At 42.6% G+C, this 25,298-nt stretch overlaps 2 protein-coding genes across 4 annotated transcripts in view; both read left to right on the top strand.

Moving 5' to 3' along the window:
- The window catches only part of TOP6BL (TOP6B like initiator of meiotic double strand breaks), a 39,898-nt gene extending 17,841 nt beyond the window's left edge, over positions 1–22,057 (top strand). The window contains exons 4-14 of the mRNA XM_087822020.1: positions 152–235; positions 1,612–1,667; positions 2,046–2,117; positions 9,132–9,153; positions 9,348–9,489; positions 11,927–12,048; positions 12,822–12,932; positions 14,861–14,956; positions 20,436–20,514; positions 21,726–21,913; positions 21,998–22,057. Of these exons, the coding sequence (XP_087678146.1) occupies positions 152–235; positions 1,612–1,667; positions 2,046–2,117; positions 9,132–9,153; positions 9,348–9,489; positions 11,927–12,048; positions 12,822–12,932; positions 14,861–14,956; positions 20,436–20,514; positions 21,726–21,913; positions 21,998–22,057 (1,032 nt within the window). The remainder of the gene's footprint in view (positions 1–151; positions 236–1,611; positions 1,668–2,045; positions 2,118–9,131; positions 9,154–9,347; positions 9,490–11,926; positions 12,049–12,821; positions 12,933–14,860; positions 14,957–20,435; positions 20,515–21,725; positions 21,914–21,997) is intronic.
- A 198-nt stretch (positions 22,058–22,255) lies between these two features.
- On the top strand, positions 22,256–24,996 carry RCE1 (Ras converting CAAX endopeptidase 1). 3 transcript variants are annotated; one of them, XM_016208297.2, is made up of 8 exons: positions 22,256–22,451; positions 22,593–22,695; positions 22,790–22,873; positions 23,129–23,207; positions 23,677–23,844; positions 23,966–24,037; positions 24,305–24,367; positions 24,657–24,996. In XM_016208297.2, exons 1-8 carry the CDS (start codon positions 22,267–22,269, stop codon positions 24,890–24,892), a joined length of 990 nt encoding a protein of 329 aa, XP_016063783.2. In that variant the 5' UTR covers positions 22,256–22,266; the 3' UTR covers positions 24,893–24,996. The 3 variants fall into 3 exon arrangements, with proteins under 3 accessions (XP_016063783.2, XP_016063784.2, XP_087678147.1); XM_016208298.2 differs by having other exon boundaries at positions 24,726–24,996; XM_087822021.1 differs by having other exon boundaries at positions 22,332–22,451; positions 22,794–22,873.
- The last annotated feature ends 302 nt before the right edge of the window (positions 24,997–25,298 follow it).

Raw genomic sequence — 25,298 nt, forward strand, 5'->3', positions numbered from 1 at the left:
TTGTCCAATTCTGAGGTCCGAAGATGTTTCCCCTTGAATGTCTGAAAAGCTTTCTGAGGTGTTTCTTTTATAGGAAGAAATACCATAACTTGATTCATTTGTGCTTTTGAGTTTGTATATGTGTGGTGGATGTTTTGTTGTGTTGTTACAGGTTGATGAAAAGCCCAGAAACTTGATAACAGATAATCTGGTTATAAAGAATTTTTTACGCAGAATTGTCATGGTGCACCCTAAGGTAAGCTGTTCTTTTGCACAGTAAAGAATCTCTTATTTAAGTCATGTTTTCAAGAGACCTCTCCTCTGTAAAACATAAAATAATCTGATTGGTTCTCTTTCTTTTAATGACATAATTACAACTTTTAATATCTAATTGGTTTTTATGTCCTTAAGGCAGTCTTGATGTTGGTCATGTGACATAACTGGGAGCTCTGGATACAGAGAGCTCTCTTTTGGGTTCTTATTTTTACTTGTTTACTGTTTTATTGTATCAATTTGGGTACCTCTTTTCCCTCCTCTATGTTTCATTTTTCTGTTAAACCTGGATAATAAACCTGACTATCTCCTTTTCTAAAGTGATAGTAAGAGCAAATAAGGAAATTTTGATAAAGTACTTTGAACTTGGGAGAGCAAAATTTTTTATTATCTGTAGTTAGATATGTTCATAAAGATGCACACAGTTAAATAAGCTGTATAACTTCTTTGCTTCTCTTGTTGGCTTCCTACTTTTTTGTTGTCAGCAGGTGTCAGTGCTTATTTTTTGCCAGTTGCTATTCTAAGTGTTCTCCATGCACTCATTCTACGTGAAGTAGGTCTTACCATCATCCCCAGTTTATAGCTGAGGAAACTATGGTATGGAGGTTAAATAATGCAGAGCCAGGATTTGAGCACAGACAGCCTGGCTCTGAAGTCCCTTATTATCCATTATATTATATAGGAAGAAAAATGTAGGTTGAAGGTAGGAAATAATGAAATAAGTTGGAGGGAGAACAAAAAGTCAAATGGGGGCAGGGGAAGAAAACGCAAAGAAAAGAAGCATGAAATGTTCTTTGTGTGATAACAATGAAAAGAACAGGGAGAAAAACCAATAGTTCCTTTAAGAAGGGGAGGAAGAGGTATATTAGAAAATAGAAAGGACAAAAGGGTAGGATTTCCTGACAACTTGTCACCTCTTGGAGTTGTGGTGTAGGATGCAATATATTTAAGATACAAGACCTGAACACAGATAAGTGTAAATCATGTTTAGGGATGGTGCAAGTGAAAAAAGGTGATTCTGTATAAAGAATATCTCCTTTAGGAATCCAGTATGGAAGTTTTAAATCTCTATCCTGCCCTGGCCAGTTTGGTTCAGTGGTTAGAGCGTCGGCCCTCAGACTGGAGGGTCCCGGGTTTGATTTTGGCCAAGGACACCTCGGTTGCAGGCTCAAGCCCCTGCCCTAATTGGGGGTTGTGTGGGAGGCAATCAATTGATGTGTCTCTCTCACATCGATGATTCTCTCTCTCCCTTCTACTCTCTGTGAAAAGCAATGGAAAAAAATATCCTCAGGTAAGGATTAAAAAAAATATATCTCTATCCTGATTCTTGTTAAATCTCACACACCATTTATTTTGCAGATTAGATTTACTTTTAGTGTAAAGGTGAATGGAATCCACTCCATGGAAATCTTTGGGTAAGTTCTTAAATCCATGGCATATGTTTATGCCATAGCTCTACAGCTTTTTTAGCCACTGTCCTATTTCCAGTATGTTCATAGTTTGATTTATTGAGCCAAAGTAACTTTGAAGCTAATATTCTTAGACACCCCCCCACACACACACACATTTCTTATTCTATATTAGCTTTTAATGAGTAAATAATTCATCTAAACCTTTTATGTCTTTCCCTTTCACTAGAGTGGATGAACTTAAAAATTGTCATTTTCCCTTAGTTAATTGGTTACTGAATTCCAATAATCTTGGGGAGGGGTAGTCATATGCCAAAATTTGTACCAGGCAGAAATTGGTATTAGAATCTTTGAGGTATGGCTTAGCTTTTCTTTGCTTTGCAGGGCAGAGAATGAACCTACTTTGAACCTGTCGAATGGAATTGCTCTTGTCATAAACTATCAGCATTATATGAGGTGAAGGGGGAAGGCATTGTTGTCCCTCTCCATGTTTTACTCTCTTATTATGAGTCTGAATGTGGCAGAAATTGGAAATGGTCTCACTTGTCATTTCTTAGTGCCAGATATCAGATTCTCTAAGAAAAGTGAAAGTAAAACTTTAAAGCTATTTGTATTGAAAATTATTATTATTCCTGGCTCCTTGAATGTATTCTGATTGACCTGAGGACATGTTCTTTCTCCTCTCCATGCTTTATTTTCCTCTATTAATGAAACAAAACATACCTGCTAATTCCAATCCCATTTAGACATGAGAAGAGAGGACTGAATTTAAAAGGCACTTGAACTCTTGGCTGGAGAGATACTATGACTACAAAGGAATCCTTTTTGTATTTTTGTTTGTGCATCAGCATTTTATATAGGTTTGGGAATCATCTCTCTCCCTATCTTCACCTTTCTAACAGTAACCTCAGACCTCTTCAGGGAAAGGTGTAGCATGTGTGGGAGCAGTCATCTGAGTATCATGAGGCCAGTTTTAGATTATTTGTGATTAAGAACCCCCTCACTCCCACTTCTGCCATGCTGATTGATCTTTGAATCATCTTGAAAGCTTCTGCTCAGAACCATAGAGTAATTTTAGTGGATGAAATACATTTTTGAGAATATAAAACTGCCACTAGTGGCAGCAAAAGCAGGAGCCATGATACCATTTCTGAAATGCCAATTTGTCTATTCTGTCTATTGCTTGTGATTCCCTGAGTGGGACACAAGTTACTTATTCCAGTAAAGCTGATATGGCAGGTTAGATGGTTATGCATATGCTAGAGATTATGAAAGGAATTTTGAATGCCTTTTAAAATAATTTCTTAAAAGGAAAAAAGCTAACTTTGTCTTAACTGTTTTTTGACAGAAGACCAAAATTTGGTACAACTCAATTACTCTGCAGCAGAATCCATCCTGTACTAGGACACCCTGTAATGCTTTTTATCCCCGGCAACGTGGCTGGCATGGACTCATTGGGAGAGCTGATACTGACTCCAGCTGCTGCTGTGTGTCCCTGCCCGAAGGTCTTTTCCAACCAGCTGAGAAGGATTTCTTCAGTTTCCATATCCTTTTGATGGCAGAATTCATACAATTGTCTTTGAAAATGAACTGTTATGTCCCAATTTTAGAAAGGCGTTTAGCATATAAACTCTGTGTGAAAACCAGTATGATTTGTATAAAAACAAAAATTCAGTATGAAATCCAAGCTTGAGAATTTTTCCAAGAAACTGAAAATTATAACATGTGCCACACATGCCACACTCTTCATATTATCCAATATGACTGAAGCATGGAATGACTGCCGCAGGAGGGAGAGAGGAGGCTGGAAAAATCGTTTGGGGTTGAATATGGTGGATCTTGAATGCTACACGAAGGAGAGTGAACTTTATTCTCTGTATAGTGGGAAACCATTGAATGTTTTAGGAGTTTCTAACAGCATTGTACAGGATGGATGGCAGAGAGAAGTCGGTAATCACTAAGTAAATAAGTAAATGAACTGGGCAAGAGATATTGAGTACCTGAATTAAAAGTGTGATAATTATGGAAAGGAGAGACTGAGAGATTTATTGCTGGAAGGAATCAACATAATGAGGTAATCAATTTATTGTTGGAGTATGAAGAGATTAGGAGCAGAGAAATGAAAGTATATTGTTGAAAGATTCTCACACGGTATGTGTGTCATCTGTTATAAGATCACTTAAAGGTAGACTATGATAAGTTAAAGTTGTATATTATAAAGCCTAAAATAATCCCTAAGTTGATACAACAGTTATAACTAATAAGCAAATAGAGGGAATAAATGGAATTATAAAATATGTCCAATCCAAAATAGAATCCAAAGAATAGAAAAGAAGAAAACGAAAACAGAATACTAGGAACAAATGGAAAACAGATAACAGGGTAGTAGATGTAAACCCAACCATAGCAGTATTCTTATTAAATGTAAGTGGTTAACCCAATTAAAAGACAGTCACATATTTTGGCTCTTCAAATATTCCAATCTTACTCTGAATTGGCAGCATCTCATAGCTCCCCTGGCTCTAAACAGTAAATGTGTTGGCCTTAGCTCATGTTCTTGGATTTGTGGTGGAGACCTCATTTATGGGCACTGCCAACCAACCTTTGTTGTATTGTGACTTTCCATAATGCCCCAGTGCCTACTGGGTAAGAATTTTAATCTTCATACTCAGTGCCTTGTGTTTATCCTATTAAAAAGAAGAACACAAAGAAAAATAAAGAAAAAATATATTATGGTCTCTTTAGCTTTGGTTTAGGGGGCAAAAAAGGTTAGGCAGTGGTTCTTAACTGGGTAATTTTGCCTTCAGATGACATTTGGCAATGTCTGGAGACATTTTTAAAAAATATATCTTTACTGATTTCAGGGAGAGGAACGGAGAGGGAGAGAGAGAGATAGAAACATCAATGATGAGTCATTGATCGTCTGCCTCCTGCATGCCCCCAACTGGGGACCGAGCCCGCAACCCAGGCATGTGCTCCGACCAGGAATCGAACTGTGATCTCCTGGATCCTAGGTCGATGATCAACAGCTGAGCCACTCCTGTCTGGCCTGGAGACTTTTTTTTTTTTTAGATTTTTATTTTTGTTTAAAATATTACAGATGTCCCTTTGATTGTCATGAATGGAGGGAGAGGTAGAGGCCAGGGATGCTGCTAAACGTCCTACAATGCACAGGACAGTCCTCCTTCTGCCATGCTCAGCAAAGAATTATTTGGCTTAAAGTGTCAATAGTGCTGAGATAGAGAAACCCTGGGTTAGAGGGAGGACGAGAGTAGGAGTGGGAAGCCAAGAGCAGGAAACCATTTCAGGGGCCTGTCCTCTGTCTCAGAGAATAGGGGTAGAGAGGGTGAGAAGGAGTTTCCTTCTCAATCTGAATATACTCAGATACTTACTGGAAAATATTCCTTTGTGTATACTTTTATTCTAGCATATCACATTGTATTACAGTTTACTGGTTTTTACGTGTGTCTCCCATACTATAAATATAATAACTTGAAGGTAGATATTAAATCTGGATAGTCATCTTTGTATCCCCAGAACTTAGTACAGTGTTTAACCTGGGGTACCACTCAAAGCTATGATTGAATGAATAGGGTGAATTAATAAACTAATTGTCCTAATATTATACCTGTAGCTCTCACTCATTAAACCTAGAATAAAATTCTGAGGATTCTAGTGGGTCTACCTCTGGTACCTGACATCTATCTTCAATGTGTAAAAGGCTTAATGTATAATTGTCTAGCACAACTACTTTATTTCTGGGAGTGTGAACCAGGTTAATGTTATATTTGTTTTATGCCAATGAATACATATTCATAAAAAACTAAAATTTGGATGTTTTCTTTAGCACCTATACATATTTCTATATGGACCTTCAGGTCTGCCTCTGATATTGCCAAGCCAGGAACAGTCAATTACTACTATCTTCAAAGATACCTCTTATTTCATTGACTGGAAGAAGTACCACTTGTGTATGGTGCCCAATACGGATCTCAATTTGGATAGAGGTATATCTCCCTCTCGTTGCACAGGAATAAAGAAAACTGGAGACTTTCAGAGAAATGCAAGGAAATATAAATAGCAGATGTAAGTTCAAGAGTCCGCTTGAAGTGAGGCAAACGATGTCAAGAGGCAAAGGCCTGTCAGAGCCTATCCGTTTCTGCGTTACATGTTGATGCTGGTTCTCTGCTCACTTCCTCTTTTGCTTCCTCTATTCCTGGAGTAGCCAGTGGCCTTCATCTTCTAGGGACTTGTTCAGAGGGTTTCTATTGTACCTTAATGTGTCAACTCTGGGGTTTTATAAAAGTTAGTATGGGAGCAATTACATCTTTGAACTATTGGGGAAGAAAAATGTTTCCAAATGAGATAAGAAAATCCACATAAAATGACTTAGAAAAGACTAAAATGCCACATAAATACAAGGCAGGAGTATAAAACTTACAGTAACTTGGCTGTAATATTCATGTAGAGCCTAACCAATATTAGTTTGAGGTGAATCATGTTGAAAGTTAGATGCTTAAAAACTGGACTAACAGCCCAGCCGGGCGTGGCTCAGCAGTTGAGCATCAACCTAGGATCCAGGAGATCTCGGTTCAGTTCCCGGTCAGGGCACATGCCCAGGTTGCGGGCGCTATCCCCAGTCAGGGGTGTGCAGGAGGCAGCCAATCAATGACGACTCTCTCATCATTGATGTCCCTATCTCTCTCTCTGTCTCCCTCTCCCTTCCTCTCTTTGAAATCAATAAATATATATATTTTTAAAAAACACACAAAAAAATTGGACTAACAAACAAAACTGGGAAATAGATATATGCAACCATGAGTTGATGTCTAGGAAGTTTATAGTCTTGAGCTTGACTGTTGTTAGCCAGAATCCTTTGAAATTTAGAAGGTAATATGGTCAATTGGATCCTGAGGAAGATGACCATTAGGAAGAGGTATTGTAGAGTTGTGACTGGCATGAGAAGATTGAAGCCTCCTGGGATAGGCACTATCTCAGGGGGGAACAGGAGAATCTTCATCTAGGAAGTAAGCCTTGGGGTGAGGGAAGTTCTTTTTTCTTAAGTAGGTAGTTGTTCCAGAGGGTAGACTTGAAAGGAGAGTGTCCTTGGATAGGGTCTCTGGAGGTAAGAAAATAGTGTTTGGTCTTAACAGGATGTCATGTCATCAGGATTTTTTAATCTCTAGGGCTCTCCATATTTTCTTTTCTCTTTCATTTTTATTTTCATGCTTTGTTGGTTTTCTTTATTTTTTGCCAATTTGTGATGCCTGAACTTTCTCACTTAACTTTGGAAATTAATAATGTAGAAAATGTCCCCTTGTCTCACTCCCCCCTTACTCTAAAGGACAGACCAGGATCCCATGGAGGCACTTCTCTGTATGGGTCTGGGTGAAATTTAGGACTATCCTGATTGTATTCTAAAGGATCAAGCTGCTAGAAAGTGATCACAGGGCATCAGTTTACTTGGGAATACAAATATCATATAGTTTTGTGATTAAAAGCACAGATTTTGGAGTCAGTCCAAAATAGTTCCACAACTTACCCTCTCAATGTTGGGCAACGTATTTAACCTATCTGTGCCTCTTTTCTTATCTGTAAAGGGGCCTAAGAATAGGCCCTGCACCATAGTGTTGTGAAGTCTAAATGTTGAGATAGTACATGCAAAGAATTTAATATGGTACATGGCATGTAGTAAACATTCCATACAAGTTAGCTGTTATCATTACTCAGGATTGACTCTGACGTCTGCTGCTTACTAGTGATACCTACCTTAGAAAGTTGTATAAGGAATGCATGAATTTATTGAATAATGCTTCCCAGTAAATGCTAAGGAGTGCTGTTTGGTTTGCATTTTTTTGCACACCTAGTTGTTATTTTGGTATTCTTCCAGAGAATCACTATTATTTGCTTCCATCCTGTGGATAAAGACACAAATTCAGGAGGAGAAGGGAGTGTTCAGATTTAGATCTAACTCAAATCCTTTGTTTGCGGTATAGGTTCTTTATTCAGTTAGTGTTTTGCGGGCTTTACTTATCTTAGAATACTATGTAATACCTTGTCCTCTAGATATGGTGCTTCCAGATGTGAGCTATCAAGTGGAATCCACTGAGGGGGATCAGCCTCAAAACATGGACCCTCAGGGACAAACTCTGCTGCTTATTCTCTTTGTGGATTTCCACAGCGGATTTCCAGTCCAGCAAATGGAACTCTGGGGTAGGTATGAGAGAGTGGGGCTGCCAGCTGGGGTGTGCTTACATGTTAAGAGGACAAAGAAAAGGAGACTTTATATGATGCACATATCTGAATTAGACATATTTCTGTAGAATAATGAATTTCAATAAAGAAAAACCTTGCTTAATGCTTAAATAAAGTTAAATTATATGCTCTGTGGAAAAGATCGGTATCTTGAAGCAGAAGTCAGCAGACACTTTCTATAATGCTCCCTACAGGGTATATTACCTTAAATGGGTGGTTTTCTACCTTAGCTGCACAGTATATTACCTAGGGAGCTTCTAAAAAACCTCGCCCTCAGAGATTCTGATTCCGTTGGACTGAGGTGGGGCTCAGGTATCTGAATATTTTTAAAGCTTCTCAGGCTTGAGAACTGTTCTTTTCCAGGTGGAATTAAGAAATGTTACCAGCCTTTCTTGGCCTTGATGCAACTTCTCAGATACATGAGGAACTGTGTGAGTGTATTGGTACGAACAGCTTTTTGTGACTGCCACACAGACCTCTGAAAAAGGAGAAATTGCCCTTCTTTAGGCATGGGGGGGGGGGGGGGTGTTTGGGTGTTTATCTAACAGATGGGTGATAACCTGTTCTCAGAAAGGTTCTCTTTGTTAAAGGTAAAGCAGTGATTTCACTGTTTTGTGGTCGGGGATACACAGGCATCAGAGTCACCTGGAATATTTGAAAATGTGCAGCTTCCTGGACCAAGGATTAACTCATTATTTTGCTATATTATAAAAATCTAGTATGGCTCAAGAATTTTCATTTTTAACAAGCTTCTCAGGTGATTCTTAAATATAGTAAATTTTGAAAACCACTGAATGTGAGTGGGAGTTGGCTTATACACTTTAATCCAATAAACCGTGGGACATAAGTTTAAATGTTTCTCAGTGCCCTTCTGAACTTTGAAGGAAGTAGCAAGAAGGAGAGCTTATAAACTTTTGGAGAAAGGCTCGTAACCTTTCTTTTGGTGTTCCTGGTAAGTTTCCATGTTTTCCTTTCTCTCTGGGCCAATGTGTTTGCTTGGGATTCTGCTCTCTGGGGATTCCAGTGCTGTTCGATGTGGCTCTCCTTCCACTGAGTCATAAGAGAAACGAGACAGCCTACAACCCCAGATCAGGAGAGCTCACATTGCCTGGTACCAACTATTTGTTGAACAAACCATTGTCAGCTGTGGCATTCTTCCTGCTGCCTGCCTTCCATGCTACTCCCATCTTTCCCCAACATGTATCTATTCTTTAGGAGAGAAGCACTGCTTTCCTGGGTTGTGGCTTGCAACTTTTTTTTTTTTTTAATCTTTATTGATTCCGGAGAGAGGAAAGGAGGAGGAGAGAGAGAGAGAAACATCAATGATGAGAGAGTCATTGATCCGCTTCCTAGCCTGCAACCCGGGCATGTGCCCTGACCGGGAATCAAACCCCAATCTCCTGGATCCTAGGTCGATGCTCAACTGCTGAGCCACGCCCGGCCGGGCTGGCTTGCAGCTCTTTATTTGAGGAGCTGGTGTTTTTTGGTGCCCCACTATTCCATTCATTAATGCCCTGGAATGAGAACATAGAAGAGATGCAAACTAAAGAGGCGTCCAGTAAGAAAGTCCAAGGTGAAGATGCCTAGTGTTGTCACCTGGCCTGTGCTCACCTGGTAGAGGCTGATAGGAGGAGCAATTTAGTATTGTGAAAAGGATTTCAGGGTAGAATCAAGAGACCTGAGTTTAATTGTAGTTCTCCAACCAAATTCCTCAATGATTTTTGGGAGGCAAGTCACATAAATCACTTGATCCCCCTTTTTAGAAGAAGAGTGGGGCAAAAGTAGGATTACAGTTCTAAGTACACAAAACACAGTTTATTCTTGTATTATATTTATTAATTATTGTATTATTTTCCATGTGAACAACTGTGAACCTATGTTTGCCCCACCCTATATTTAACATAAGATTGTTAAGCTAGGTGATATCAAAGGCCCTTCCAAGTCTAAAGACCCTCTTAAGATTAATCAAAGAACTTATATATATATATGCATAACCCATGGACACAGACAAAGGTGTGGTGAAGGCCTGAGGGGGAAGCAGACTCGGGGTGGAGGGGATCAACGGGGGGTGGAGGGTATATCTGTAGTACTTGCAACAATAACGATAAATTTTTTAAAAAGACCCTCTTAAGACTTAAAATCTGTGATCTTTTGGTGTTTTTTTCTTGAGATCTAGCAGGAACACCATATTCAGTCTTCCTTAGGATGACATAAAATCTGACACCATGCTCCGAATCCTATTGAACATACCTTATAAACTGTTTCCTCAGAACCCAGTGTTACCTCTCATTCTTGTAGTACTGTGATAGTTTAGATACCTCTGATTTAGCTTTACTCTGAGGGCCTGCAGCATCTCACATAATTGTACTCAGTACTGTATTAGATAGAAATACATTACTGCATTAATACAAATAGTATCTTTTTAAATTTCCTTACACATCTGGTAGTTTAGGACTAACCTTTGAAGAAGATGTACTGTGAGGGTAGGTAGATATAAATGTGTGGATATAGATATAGTCATTTTTTCATCTTTTCCCCATCCTCTTTCTCATACCCTTGAAAGCTTTCTCTAGAGCTCCTTTTAGGAAGCAGATTGTGTAGAGCTACAGTCTGCTTCCAGTGTCTTAAAAAAACCCACTTAATTGGCCTTCTGCCCACCTTGCCATGGGAACTCTTCTATGATTAACAACTCGTTATTTTGCCACAATGTTAAAGGCATCTGGTGGTATCCGCAGTTTTAGAAACTAACTTGTAGATTTTTAATTAAATGTCTGCTTTTAAAAGGGTTCTAGCTGATTTCTTGAAGCTATTCTTAGGATCAAACTGTAGAAAATAGTAATCCAGATGATATCATCGTACAATAGCAATATTTTCCCTTTGAATATTGCAGTGTATATTTAAAACACTTTATATATGTTATCCCAGTGTATCTGCACAAAATACCAGTGAGAGCAGGTGATATAAAGCCATTTTCTGTATTGAAGTGAAAAAAGTGAAGTGACTTTGTCACCACTAGTTGCTGGTAGAATTGACCCTAGAATCTATGTTCTCCTGACCCCTTCTGAGCAGACCACATATTACCTTTCCTTCCAGTAAAGCCTCCTGGTGCCTCATGGTAGAAAATGCTCTGCTACCTTGCATTCTTAATGCAGTCCTGAGAGAAGCCAGCCAGCCCTAAGCTTTCACCATTGTATCTTTGAACAGACTACCCAGGGGAAAGTAGAAAAACACTGAAAAAGAAAGATTAATTAAGAAGCATTTTCTCCATGTGCCCTGTCGAGTGAATTTGTCTTCCTTTGTTGCATCAGGAACATCAGTGCGAGCCTATTGTTTGACATTTTTCAACCATCATTCTCACATGTTAGCTTTTCTGAAAGATGCTGAGCAGCGGTGCCTATGGTTACTTCAGCATAGATAGTCTCCCATTTAAAAAGAATTTATACCAGCAGTTTTCAGAGTCACGTTGTGAGTTTTAACTTTTTCTGTACCATAGCACATCTGAAAGGACTGGCGACACAGTGGCAATAACAGTGGCTCACCATGGCAGTGATGCTTAAATAGGAGGGCATAGGGTTAAATACCCTCCCTGCAGGAGGTGCTCGCTCTCCTTCGGGAGTCACCAGTATCACTGTTTATAGTATGTGGTATATATTTATGTTTCTGATATGAATTAAAGAGGACCCCACATTTGTTTCTTCAAAAATAATGTCAGCCCTGACTGGTGTGGCTCAGTTGGTTGGGCTTCGTCCTATGCACTGAAAAGTTGCCAGTTTGATTCCCCATTGGCATGCCCTCCCCCCAAAATGTAATTCTTCACTTTAGTTTTCCTGAGGTGTTTTGGTTTTCATTTGTAAGTAGGAATTGGGTGAGTTTATAAATTGCTGGGGTGGGGGTGGAGGCGTCTATAAAAAGTAATTATTCGTGGATAAGCAGAAGTGAACTAGCGCGTGAACAACAGCTTTGAAGTGGTCATGCTAACTCAAGGTTACCAACATTCTCCTTCCCTTTAGGAGTCCACACTTTGCTCACAACTCATCTCAGTGCCATCCTCAGGGAGAGCCACAGTGTGGTGCAAGATTCCATCCAGTTTGCCGTGGACCAGGCCTTGGAGCAGCATCACCAGGCTGCAAAGGTAATAAAAAATTCACAATTTTCTTTCTCTTACTCTCTCCATGAAAATGATAGAATATATGGCAGACAGAGCCTGAGACCTTGTCCTTCCTGATGCCTCATCCTTTCCCTCTTTTGTCCCCTGAGGTGATCTTGTACACTGCCTCTAGCCTAGGAACTCAAGCTTTAACTTAGATGGGTCACTGTAGCCAGCTTGCTTAGTTTGCCTCCCAGTAAGTGAGTTTGATTGAACAGGGATAAGATAATAGAAAAAAATAACTCATAATGCGCCTCTGCCTTACCTATACATCCCCCTTTCCCACACCTCCTTCTGGAGCTACTGTTCTGCTGAATCTTACATCTGCCCCCATTTCCTAACCCTTACAACACCACTTTCTCTTCTTACCTTACTTTCTGAATTCCTTCATTCTGTGTACTTTTGGTAACACATTTCTTACTTCATATGGTACCTTTTTCAGGGGAAAAACAGCCACACTAAGAAACCAAAGCTTAAAGCTTTTTGTTTTTAATTTATGGCCCAGTGTCTTATTGCTTGCCTTTTCTGAATGTGTCTGTGTCAATGAGTCATCCCTGAAAGGAGAAAACATTTTTTTACTTATTTTGATGCTTAAGTGTCCTTTACATGTCATGGTCTCAGTAACTATTGTTGATGGAGGGGGAAGAATTGTTGAAATCTTGCTCTGACTGAAATCTTTGGTCCCTTAGGGATTCTCTGAGTCAGCAGCTTGGGATTATTATAAACTGTGGTCTCCCCTTACTTGTTATGTTTCCTAGGCTCATCAGAAACTACAAACCTCACTCTCTGTGGCTGTGAGTTCTATCATGAGTATCGTGACAGGCAGCACCAGCCACAGCTTCCGAAAGATCTGCCTTCAGGCCCTTCAGGTTAGTAGGCGATTAAGGATTCTTTAAATGCCAGGGTTTTAATGACATTCTACCCATCTTAGTAATATGTACAGTGCTTTTAGGAACATGATTGAATTAGATCCTATTGTGATCCTATATAGTACCAGGCCTGTGGTAAGTGTTTTTTGTTTTTTAAATCCTCACCTAAGGATATGCTTTTATTGATTTTTAGAGAGGGAGGAGGTGGGGAGGGGGGAAGAGAGAGAAACGTCAGTGTGAGAGAGACACATCAATTGGTTGTCTCCTGTACATGCCCCTACTGGGGACGGAACCCGCAACCTAGGTATGTTCCCTAACCTGGAATCGAACCTGCAGCCCTTTGGTATACGGGATGACACTCCAACCAACTGAGCCACCTGGCCAGGTGGTAAGTGTTTTAAGAAATATTTGTTGAATGAATAATGGTGTGTATATTATTTTATAAATGAGAAAACAGGTTACTTAAAATTTCTACTTCCTTTAGGTCACACAGCTAGTTATGAGCAGAGCTAGGATTAGATCAATGATTCCCAATTCCTTGTTGAAGAATGTTCTATTACCACATGACAGAATACGTCGGAAATAACTGAACAGCCATAAGTATGACATGTATTTGACAGTATGGAATGGTATATAACAAGTTTGGGAATCAGAGGCCTAAGTTGAAATCTTGGCTTATTTACTTACTAGTTATGTAGATTTAGGCCTATACTTAACTTCTCTGAGCCAAACTGGCTAGGGCCAACCTCTACTTTTTAGTATAAAATTGTAGGATATCAGAGTTAAAGGGGACCAGAATAATCACCTAATGCAATAATCATCTATAAATTGGAAAAATTAATTGTACCTCAGAGTTATTATGAGGGTGAGGGCTAAATGTGAAAGTGTATAGCATATGGTAGGTTCACAATAAATGTTAGTTTCTTTCCTTCCTTTTAGGAATGTGTGCTGACCATGTGGTGTTATTAGTGGGGTAACATATTAGTTCCATATCTGTGGCTTCATTTTTTAAACTTTTTTTCTTGAAGATAGTGTACACATAACATTTTAAATAATAACTTATAAACTTTATCACTAATTTAAAAATTTTGCGTATTACCTCATATATTATTTAGTTGTAACCAAAGTATTCTATATTCATATATAATTTGACATTTCCCTATTTCAGCTGTCTTAGAATTTGTATTGGTTACCTGATATTCCACTATGTCGACTTAATCTAATAAAATATTCTCCTAATGATAGACATTTAAGTTGTTTACATTCTTTTTGCCAATATAAATAGTGCTTCAGATAATATATTTTATTCTGAATTCCTTCATCCTGCATACTTTTAGTAACACATGTCTTACTCCCCCCTCCCTCCCTCTTTCCCTCCCCCCTCCCTCCCTCTCTCTCTCTTTCCCTCCCTCCCTCCTTCCCTCACTCCCTCCTCTTTCCCTCCCCTCCCCCCTCCACTCTCTCCAAAAAGCCGTGGGAAAAACATTCTTGGGTGAGGATTAAAAATAAAACTGAGGCTGTTCCCACCCCTTAGGCATGCAGATCATCGTTTTGTTTCTTTCCTAAAAGACTTACCTGAGGAAAAGCTCTGTGTCAGCCTTAGTTATTCAGTGGAACTTCTGCTCTGTTGGAACTTCTTTTAGAGGAGCGCGTTTACATAACCCCTTTGCAAGCAGATGGGTCTCTGGGACATTTCTCTCCTATAGAGACCGGAGAACAAGGAGCTTGTTTGAAAGCTCCTGCTCAGTGCCTCAGGCCTTCCTTCTACTCTGTGTCCACAGGAACTAACAAAACCCCTAGCATGAGTGAGTAGTGTCGGTGGTTTGCCTTCCCATTTGTCCCGTCCCCTTCCCACTTAGACTTCCTGTGGTACTTCTCTTCTGGTTGCCAGCACTGGAACTCAGCACATTCTGTCTGACCCCTTTTAGGCAGCTGACACACAGGAGTTTGGGACCAAACTGCACAAATCATTTTATGAGATCACCCAGCACCGAGTTCCTCCCCACTGCTCATGTGAGGTAACTGTAAAGTAATAATCAGTACTTTGGTGGAAATGTTCCATACTGAGGTATGGGAACCCTGAGTACAGGGTGGTAGGTGCAGGTGCTTTAGATTGCACAGTCTGAGGTTAGCCTTTCAGCAAGGAAGCCTGTGGTTTAGAAAACTCCATAGAATGTAGTATTACATAGCAGTTAAGAGCACGGTTAGATGTTGCTCGATTTCTATTTCTGCCACTCACTGCTTGTATGGTATTATGGAGCTATTTAACCTTAATAAGCCTCAGTTTCTTAATCAGTAAATTGTTCTGATGCATACCTAAAGTGATTGTTGTTAGATCTGAATGAAGTAATGCATGTATGTAGACTACTAAGCACATAGCTATCCTTATAATGGTGATGATATGCTAGAATTTTTATATTTAGTTTTGCCTAATCGAACACATACTTTTACCTATTCACCTTTTTGGATGCTGGAGATATAGAGCTGCATTGGGGTCTCTACCCTCAAGAAGGTCTAATAGCTTCATCTGGTTTTGTGACAGACTTCTCTAATGAGTGAAGAGAAATTATAGCTGGGAAATTCTGTATCTCAATTTCAGGTATAGCTGGTAATAGTGTTCCAACTGAAGCCAGTTCTTCTAGCTCTCTTGGCTCCAATCAGTATAACTGAATTTTCTGGAGCTAAAGTATAAGATTAGTAAATAAAAAAGATTAAGGGTGAAATTATTATACAATGGCTTCTAGCCAAGATGGAGTAACAGGGACCAGATTTACCCTCCTGCCTGAAATAACAAAAAGTCTGGACACAACATCTGAAGCAATGGTTCTCAAGATATTGGGTAGCAGATGAGTGGGCTAGTCATTCCTGAGAGATGGGAAACAAATGCAGTGAGCTCTACTGCCTAGAGAAAGTACAGAGGCCATGGAACAGAGAGAAGGAATCCAGGCAAAGCCTAGTGGTCTCCCTGAGTTGAATAGATGAAGCTGAGAATCCAAGGATGTCAAAGCAGCTAGAGTTTTCAGGGCACAGTACCAGAGAAGAGGGAGCTGCACAAAGAGAATTCTGGAGATATGCAGAGGTTCCCTCCTCTGATACTCAGTTAAGTACTGATCAGTTCATTCATGTGAAGAAACTATCCAGGTAAACAATCATCCAGAAGGATTAGAAGGAACACTAGGAAGAGCTCACACAGGGCTAGGAATAGTTACTATTCACGTCAACCAGAGAGGAAAGCCTTATAATTTACAAAGCATCAGGTATAACACTAAGAAGTATCTTGTCTCAAGAATGGAAAAAAGTTAAATGTACGATAAACACTCCTCTGATCCTTCCTAACAAAGCTTAAAAGCAGAACCAAGACCTAAAAGGATCAAGTGTTTCCAAGTAATTCAGTGGCATCACAAAGTTCAAGAATATTTATAGGAATACAAAAATATCCAGCTCCACCAAGGTAATAGTCACAGTACCTTGCATCCAATAAAAAAAAAATTAATAGGCATGCTAAGAAACAGGAAAATGCAACTCACAATGAAGAGAAAATTCAATTGATCAACTATTCAATTAAAAGTTATCCAGAACTGACACAAAAAATATGATTAGTAGACAAAGACATTAAAACAGTTATTATTATAACTGTATTCTATATGCTCAAGATGGTAGAGGAAAGAGTGAATGGAACATTACAACCACTTCGGAGAACTATTTGGCAGTTTCTTAAAACGTTAAATATACACTCATCATACCACCCAGCCATTTTCTTAGGTATTTACCCAAGAGAAATGAAAACATATCCACACAAAAACTTATACACTAATGTTCATGACATCTCTGCCATATTTGTAATAACCAAAAACTGGAAACAACCCATTGTCAACAAGTAAATGGATAGACAATGGTGGTATATCCATTCAAGGGACTATTACTCAGCAATAAAAGAAATGGACTGTTGATACACAAAATAGCATGAATGAATTTTTTACCTGTGGTTGCATTTATGAAAATTCTATAAAACGCCAACTTAAGCTATAGTTGCACATCAGTGGTTGCTTGAAGATGGAAGGTATAGGAGTTGGAGGGAGTGATTTTTTAAGGGCAGTGATTTTTTAAACTTTTGAGGGAGATAGATATGTTCATTATCTTGATTGAGGTGATGATTTCATAAGTATGTACATATTTCAAAACTTATCAAAGTGTACATTTTATAGATGTGGTTTATTGTATGTATGCAAGTTATGTCTCAAACTTCCTATAAAAAATTACAGACACTGTTTCTAAGAGAATAACAGGACCTTTAGCACTTTGGCTCTTCTCTCCCTCTCCTACTGTTTGCCTAATTGGATGAGGAAGTTGAGGTGCCCAGGCATCCAAGGGTTACAGCATCTCATCGATTTTCACGTCCTCCTCTGCTTTGTAACTAGAAAGGCAGAGGACAGCAGTGAAACCTCTGTAAATGCTCCCTTTACCACACCTTTTTCCATGGCTATATGTACCTTCTAGGAAGCACCTTCCTAGGAATGCATCAGCTGTTCCGTTCAATTGGTTCACTGCAAATACTCTTGCTGGTTTCCCTCCAACTTGGAAAGCTGCTGCCCACAACTTGAGCAAATAAAAGTGAATGCCCATTGTATCAGTTTCCTATGGTAATTTGCTGTAACAAATTACCATAAAATCAGTGGCTTACAAACAACAGAAATTTATTTTCTCAGTTCTGGAGCCCAGAAGTCTGAAATTAAGGTGTTAGCAGGGCCGTGTTCCCTCCAAAGGTTCTAGGGGAGAATTCTTCCCTACTCCTAGTTTCTGTTGGCTCCAAATGTTCCTTGACTTATCACTCCAATTCTCTGCTGCCATCTTCACATGCCCTTTCCCCTTTGTCTCTCAAATTTCTCTCTGCCTTTTTCTTAAATAAGGACATCTGTCATTGGATTTAGGTCCCACTCTAAATCCATGATGGTCTTGTCTTTAGGTCCTTAATTACATCTGCAAAGACCCTTTTTCCAAATAAGGTCATATTCACAGGTTTGGGGAAGATAAGACTTAGAGAGATCTTTTAGTGGACCACTTATTCAACCCACTATAGCCATCCATATCTTCAGATTTCTAGGGATAGGTTCAAGCCAAGACATGTGCTGTTATCATAGGACCTACGATATATGGGCAGGATCTACAAGTGTTTAAGGCTGTGATGTCCTTTTGCTTGGGCCTCTCTGATATCCTAGTGAGATCTCAAAAGGAAATAACCTGACCTTTTTTGCCCCATTCTGTTGCTATAGTGATGACTCATAGCTTCAGGGCCATTCATAGCCCAGTTAACTTGGCAGATGGCTAGTGAACCTAAGGTTCACTAATCTGTGCCAAGATTTCCATTTTAATCTCCATGAAGATCCTGTGAGGTAGGCTGTAGTTTTTCCATTTTATAGACGAAGAAACTGGTTACAGAATCACAGTCAGTAAATGGCAAGGTTAGGATTTGTACCCAGGTCTCCTGGCTCTGAAGCCTTGTAACATTGTTACCATGTAGGACTGGATCACAAGAAGTCCGGGAAAGATGAGTAATCAGAGGCATTGAATAGAACCCCTGCTTCTCCACTCAAAGTCATTACTGTCTTCCTCAGATAATGACCATTTACTGATAACTTGTTACTGGCATGAGAGTGGCACCCAGTGGCTTAGCTAAAAACTACAAGATCAATGATAATAGGTCAGAGTCTTTTACCTCTGGACCAACCAGTCCATTTCCATTTCTAAACAGGTAAAGTGGAATAACTAACCTCTGGAATGATAAAGAATAACATCATCTATGGCTATTATATAGCTTATGGAAAATGGAAGAAATGAGAGAATATTTTTAGAGTTTTGTAGAATATAGGCAGGGAAAGGTTGTGCCAGGAATGGAGATTTTCAGCCTGGGTATTGAAACAGTGGACAGTGGGCCATGGAGCAGTAGACAAGATAGTATTCCAGGGCTTCGTGTTGAGACATATGTAGGGACTGCATACTTAAACCCAGAATAAGCAGGATCAGTAACATGGAGGGAGCTTTCTAAAGAAAAGCATTGTTATCCTCAGGGTGGGGCGGAGGGAAGACCAGAAGGAAATGTCTCAGAGTGTGAAATCCAGGGAGGTGTGTCCTGAGGATAGATAGGTCTGTCTCATCCAGGGAACCTGATGATGAAGGGTGTCCAAGGCTCCTCTGGGGCTCAGAGCTTTATATCTGAATGTGGGTATTTCCTTGGTGAGACCAATATCAAGATAGGAAGTCTATTACATGAGATTTTCCAGGCTAGAGTGAAGTAAAAGAATAAGCTTTCTCTCAAAGAAAAAAAATGGGGGGGGGGGGGGCTGGGTCAAGGGGGGCAAATGTTTGGAAATTTTCCTAATACTATTTCTTTTTTTCATACCTTTAGGGCCATTTTTACCCTTTCTATGTTCTTTGAATATAAGTACTTACAAATTGAAACTTAGTTTAGTAAACAATACATGATAAAATATTTTTACTGTTATAACTCATGTACCACAAAATTTACCACTTTATTTTATTTTTTTAAATATATCTTTATTGATTTCAGAGAGAGGAAAGGAGGAGAGAGAGATAGAAACATCAATGATGAGAGAGTCATTGATCGGCTGCAGCCCGCCCCGGGCATGTGCCCTGACCAGGAATCGAACCCTGATCGCCTGGATCCTAGGTTGATGCTCAACCACTGAGCCACGCCCAGCTGGGCTATACATTTGTATTTTTAAAAAATATATCTTTATTGATTTCAGAGAGAGGGAGAGGTAGAGATAGAAACATCAGTGATGAGAGGGGGTCATTGATCAGCTGCCTCCTGCACGCCCCCTACGGGGGATCAAGCCCAAAACCCAGGCATGTGCCCTGACCTGGAATCAAACCATGACCTCCTGGAGCCTAGGTCGATGCTTAACAGCTAAGCCATGCCGGCCGGGCTATACACTTGTATTCTTGAAAAACAAAGAGCTAGGATTGGGTTCTGATCTTAGTTCCTTTATTTCTCTGTCCAAATTGAGCCAAATGTGGCAGGGCTTTGAAAGGCTAGTGAGGACTACAGAACATGCCCTGTTGTCAGTCATTTGTTGAGCATTTACCCTGTGCAAGGTACTATAGTAAATATAAAGAGATGTAGGATGATGAACCTTACCTTTTAAGGGGTTTATGATAGAGAAAAATGGACATCCACACATAAAAATGAACAGGGGCATGCAGTACACGCTTCAGAGCTTGAGGAGTGGGTACTGTCAGAGCTTTCAGACAGTAGGTGATTGACTGGAGTTCAGAAGAGGAAGGAAATGCTGGAGTAAGCTGCAAAGGTTCTAGCAGAAGGAAACCTTGAAGGTTGGGGCTGGGTAGGATTCACATGAGCCAGGAAGTAGGAGGGAGTGGTAGGGTGGACATCCCTGTGAGGTGAACAAATCCACCAGGCACATTCATCTCACTGGGGCTCACTCATTCTTCTGCAAAACTAACTTAGGACTTTAATTTTTTAAGCAAATGCTCCCAGAAAAAAATGATACAGAGGCGAGCACAGAGAATGCACATGAGAACAGCAGTCTGGAGCTCCATGCAGGTAAGATTTCAGCTCTTCAGTGAGCTCTGGATCAAAGCTGGGAAGTAAAAAGCATGATGTCAAGGCCTTCAAACTGCACCTTTCACCATAGCAGTGTCCCTCCAGGATTTGGTTGGCTCCCACCACCACTATGGACATTGTGGGGCAATAGGAGGCACTCCATCTCAAAAACTGGTATGATAGGACTAGAAATTCCTCATCGTTTGTGCAGTTATAGATGTGCATCATGGGATGGGGCCCTGAATCCATTTTGTTCCATGTCTTTTCTTGATAATTAGCATTGATATGATAGCTCTCCCTAGTTTTGGTTACCAATCTGTTTGGGGCTCTGGAGGCTGCTTCTGGAGGCTGTTCCTGGGTGCAGACACCACCTTAACTTTGATGTGTTATGGAGAGGTGTCAGTGTGAGATGTGATGGTGATGATACTGCAGGGCCAGCAGAGCCAGGGATGTATACATGTAAGTGGCTGTAAATAACTATAGCCACTGGTACCCGAATGTGTATGGTGCAAGTACCAGGCACTATTCTGAACTTTTAAAATGTATTAATGCTCTTAATTCTCAAAATAATCCTATGAGGTACAGGTACTATTATTTTCTCATTTTACAGATGAGGTACCTGAGGCGCAGGGATGTCAATAAACTTACCTGAGGTCACACGGCCAGTAAATGGCAGAGCCAGAAATCAAACCCAGGCAGCCTGGCTCCAGTCTGTCTCTAAAAGGGCCAGACTAACAGGAATACACTGTTGGACAAAACAGTGCTTTAAATTTGGGCAAATGAACAGGTTAATAAGAAGACTGCCTATTGGCGCTGCCCAGTGCAGCCTAAGCAACAAAGTGAGGGAGGTGAGGCCAGCTTTCCACACGGAAATCTGCGCTTGGCAGGGAGGAAGGAGATGGATAGTGCGAACTCTACGAAGAATCTGGGCAGACAGTGACCAAGTGGACGCGATCCCCAAGTGAGGGCTTGGTACAATCCCACATGTCCCTTCTCGGGCTTAGCTGAAGCAGGATAGAGACCTTGATACCATTCGGCAGCCTCGGCCTGAACCTAAAGGCCCGGAGCTTCCGGGTTTTGACTGGAACAAGAACTGATGAAACGGTGCCGAGGTGGGAGAGCTGATAGAGCCGGGCCGCAGCTCCTCCCAGGTTTCCCCCCAGGGTCTTTTCTAGCACAGGGCCGTGAGATGAGTGCGCGTTTTCTCCTAGGGACCGGCGGGCAAGTAGCAAACAAGAGGCTCAAGAAGGGTAGCCTCCTCCAGGTCATGGAGGGAACGCGGGCTTTCCATTCTGCCAGGGCCTGGAGTCCGCCAGAGGCTGCCCTGCGCCGTAAAGAGCCCCGCGAGGTCTCCCTGACCCTTAGCGGAAGCAGTGCGGGCCCCGGGAGCGGCCAGGAGGTAAGGAGGCTAAGGCAGCGCAGGGGAGGGCGGGGTTCCGGACACTACCGAGGCATCCTCACTCCGGGCCCTTTCCTCTCGCAGGACGCACTGTGGCTGCAGGAGGTCTCTAATCTGTCCGAGTGGCTGAGTCCTGGCCCTTGAGCCAAGTCGTCTCCCCTGCGCGTCCAGGCCAGCCAGGCGGATGCTGAAGCCACGTGTAGCCTGTTGTTCAATAAACCCGTTTGCGAGCGCGCCGGGTCTTTTTCAGTGTCGTGGGCGGGGCTGGAGGGCCCGCGCTGGCTGATGATGCACCAGAGCCTCCCCCGGGCGCCAGGATTGCGTCACTGGAGCGCGCCGCGGGTCTGGGCGCGATGGCGGCGCTGGGCGGGGACGGGTTGCGTCTGCTGTCGGTGTCGCGACCGGAGCGGCAGCCTGAGTCGGCGGCTCTGGGAGGCCCGGGCCCCGGGCTGTGCTGCTGGGTGTCGGTGTTCTCCTGTCTCAGCCTTGCCTGCTCCTACGTGGGCAGCCTCTATGTCTGGAAGAGCGAGCTGCCCAGGTGCGGGGGCCGCGCGCGCTCGCGGCCAGAGTCCGCGCCTCCACGAGGCGGGGCTGAGGGCGGAGCTTGGGCGAACCGAGGGCGGGACCGCGCTGTCAGGACGCGACTGTGTGCCCCCTGAACTTAATGCCCCCTCCATAGGGACCACCCTGCCGTCATCAAGCGGCGCTTCACCAGTGTCCTGGTGGTGTCCAGTCTCTCGCCCCTCTGCGTGCTACTCTGGAGGGAACTCACAGGCATCCAGGTGCAAAGGAGGCGGGGCAGAGGGCAACAGGGGAGAGGTCTCAGGGATTTTTGGGGGAGGGAGCAAAACTGATGCCCCCTTTCCTGTGGCTCAGCCAGGCACATCCCTGCTCACCCTGATGGGCTTCAGGCTGGAGGGCATTTTCCCAGCAGCACTGCTGCCCCTGCTGCTGACCATGGTGAGTCCTCCATTATCTTTCCTCCTCTGTTCTTTGTTATTAGCATAATGCTCCCTTTTGTGACCTTTTTTTCTTATCCTGCTTGTCCAGTTTTTGCCTGATGGGAGACAGGAATTGTGAGATGGCTCGAGGCCCTCGGGTATGCTTGGGTGGGAAGTTTCGGCTGAGAATAGGAAACTTGAGACCTTGTCTGGGCAATGGCAGTGGATTATAGTTTAAGCCTTTCATTTGATTTCTCCTGTTTTTGTGTCCCAGATCCTTTTTCTGGGTCCACTAATGCAGCTCTCAATGGATTGCCCCTGTGACCTGGCAGATGGGTTAAAGGTTGTCTTAGGTGAGTCTTCAGGGCTGAGGGGAAAAGTAAGCAGGCAGTTCAGTATACAGGGAATCATGATGGGACCTGAACATGAGATGTGAGATGTTTTGTGTTTCCTATCAGTAAAATGGGAACCTATAGCAGGTGCCTCTAAGAGTTGGTTCTGATGTTCAAGGATCCCCCTAGGAACCCCTAGAATTATATTTGGTGTGGATTAGAGAGCATTTTGCCTGCTTCCCCTAACCTTTGGCTTCTCCAAGCCTGAGCTGGTCTTGGGCAAACTTTGATGTTTCCAGATATTCAGCTAGTAATGTGTTCCCATTCAGTCTTCTTGAAACATTGTCTTATGTTGATAAAGCTGAACCTTTACCTGTCCTGAGTATGAATGTCTAACCTGAGTTTGGCCAGGAAAAGATTGTGAGAGACCTCTAGGGTCTCTCTGTTCAATAGCTAGCCACTCATTACTTGTCTTGAATCCTCTCCCTAGCCCCTCGCTCCTGGGCCCGCTGCCTCACGGACATGCGTTGGCTTCGGAACCAAGTGATCGCGCCCCTGACAGAGGAGCTGGTGTTCCGGGCCTGCATGCTTCCCATGTTAGCACCATGTACGGGCCTGGGCCCTGCTGTGTTCACCTGCCCACTATTCTTTGGAGTTGGTGAGTATGCAACCCGGTCCTGCTGAGATTTCCCCAGCGTGAGAGCTGAGGATGAGGCTTGGGGCAAGGGTAGGGCTTATAGGACAGGCTAACAGCAATGTGACATGATTCTCCTTCCCAGCCCATTTTCACCACATTTTTGAGCAGCTTCGATTCCGTCAGAGCAGTGTGGGGAGCATCTTCTTGTCTGCAGGTAAGTCCTAAAGAGCATGCCTGGGGTAATCCTGGGTTGGGGGTTGAGGGTGTCCCTAATAGCCACTCTGGAAGAATTGGGAACAGAGAGCTAGAGTATTGGAGGGGCCACTGACCATGGGGAGTTGGGGTGTAGATGACAGCCATAGGTGCTGGAGCAGGCAGTCACTGCCCCCAGAGGGAAGGGGATGTCTCTGGCTGATGGGTGTACAGTGCTGGGACAGGAAGGGCATGCAGGTGTGGTCACTCATGGCCTCCCCATCTCCAGCGTTCCAGTTCTCCTACACAGCTGTCTTTGGTGCCTACACTGCTTTCCTCTTCATCCGCACAGGTTGGTCCTCAGTCCCTCACAGGTCTCCAGGGGCCCACAGGAGTGGGTGGGAGAATGGGAAGACTGTTTGTTTTAGGAGCAACTTTTTTTTAAAACCAGTCTTTGAGACAGGCAAAGCCAGGGCCCTCAGCCTGGTGAGATTTGAGAAGTGGAAGGAAGCAGAGTCCGTGGTGTGTGGATGGACAAGTGGGGCATTGATCTATTCCAGGGGGTGAGGGTAATTAGCCCCCAAAAGGGCCTGAGGAGGTGGTGGGGCTGCTCCGCGAGCTGCTCTGTCTCCTCTCCCCAGGACACCTGATTGGGCCAGTTCTCTGCCACTCCTTCTGCAATTACATGGGTTTTCCTGCTGTGTGTGCAGCTCTGGAGCATCCACAGAGGCGGCCCCTGCTGGCAGGCTATGCCCTGGGTGTAGGACTCTTCCTGCTTTTGCTCCAGCCCCTCACGGACCCCAAGCTCTACGGCAGTCTTCCCCTTTGTGTGCTTTTGGAGCGGGCAGGGGACTCAGAGGCCCCCCTGTGCTCCTGACCCACACTCCTGTACGCCTATGAACTCTCATGGGCTCCTCAGCCCCTCCCCGTCAAGGGGTACTGCAGGGGAGGAGCTGGCTGGGGTCCCGAGATCTCAGGAATTTTTGTAGGGGATTGAAGCCAGAGCTAGTTGAATCCCAGGGACCAAGAGAAAGGAGCAGATATCCAAAGGGTGCGGCCCCTCAAAAGGGGGGTGAGGAGCAGGTCCCAGGAGCCGTGCATTCCCTTCCTCACTGTGGACTGCTGCTTCTCTCAGCTCCTCCGCCCCTGAAAAGCTGCTGTGAGAGAGAATTTACAGAATCCCTCCCCCTAACTTCCCAGGGTTTTCTCATTGTCTTTTTGCATCAGGACTTTGTATTGGGATATTAAAGAGATTTAACTTGGGTAACATGGTCTTGGACCTT

Source organism: Miniopterus natalensis, chromosome 11 (genome assembly GCF_054644295.1).
Source record: "Miniopterus natalensis isolate mMinNat1 chromosome 11, mMinNat1.hap1, whole genome shotgun sequence".
NCBI lineage: Eukaryota > Metazoa > Chordata > Mammalia > Chiroptera > Miniopteridae > Miniopterus > Miniopterus natalensis.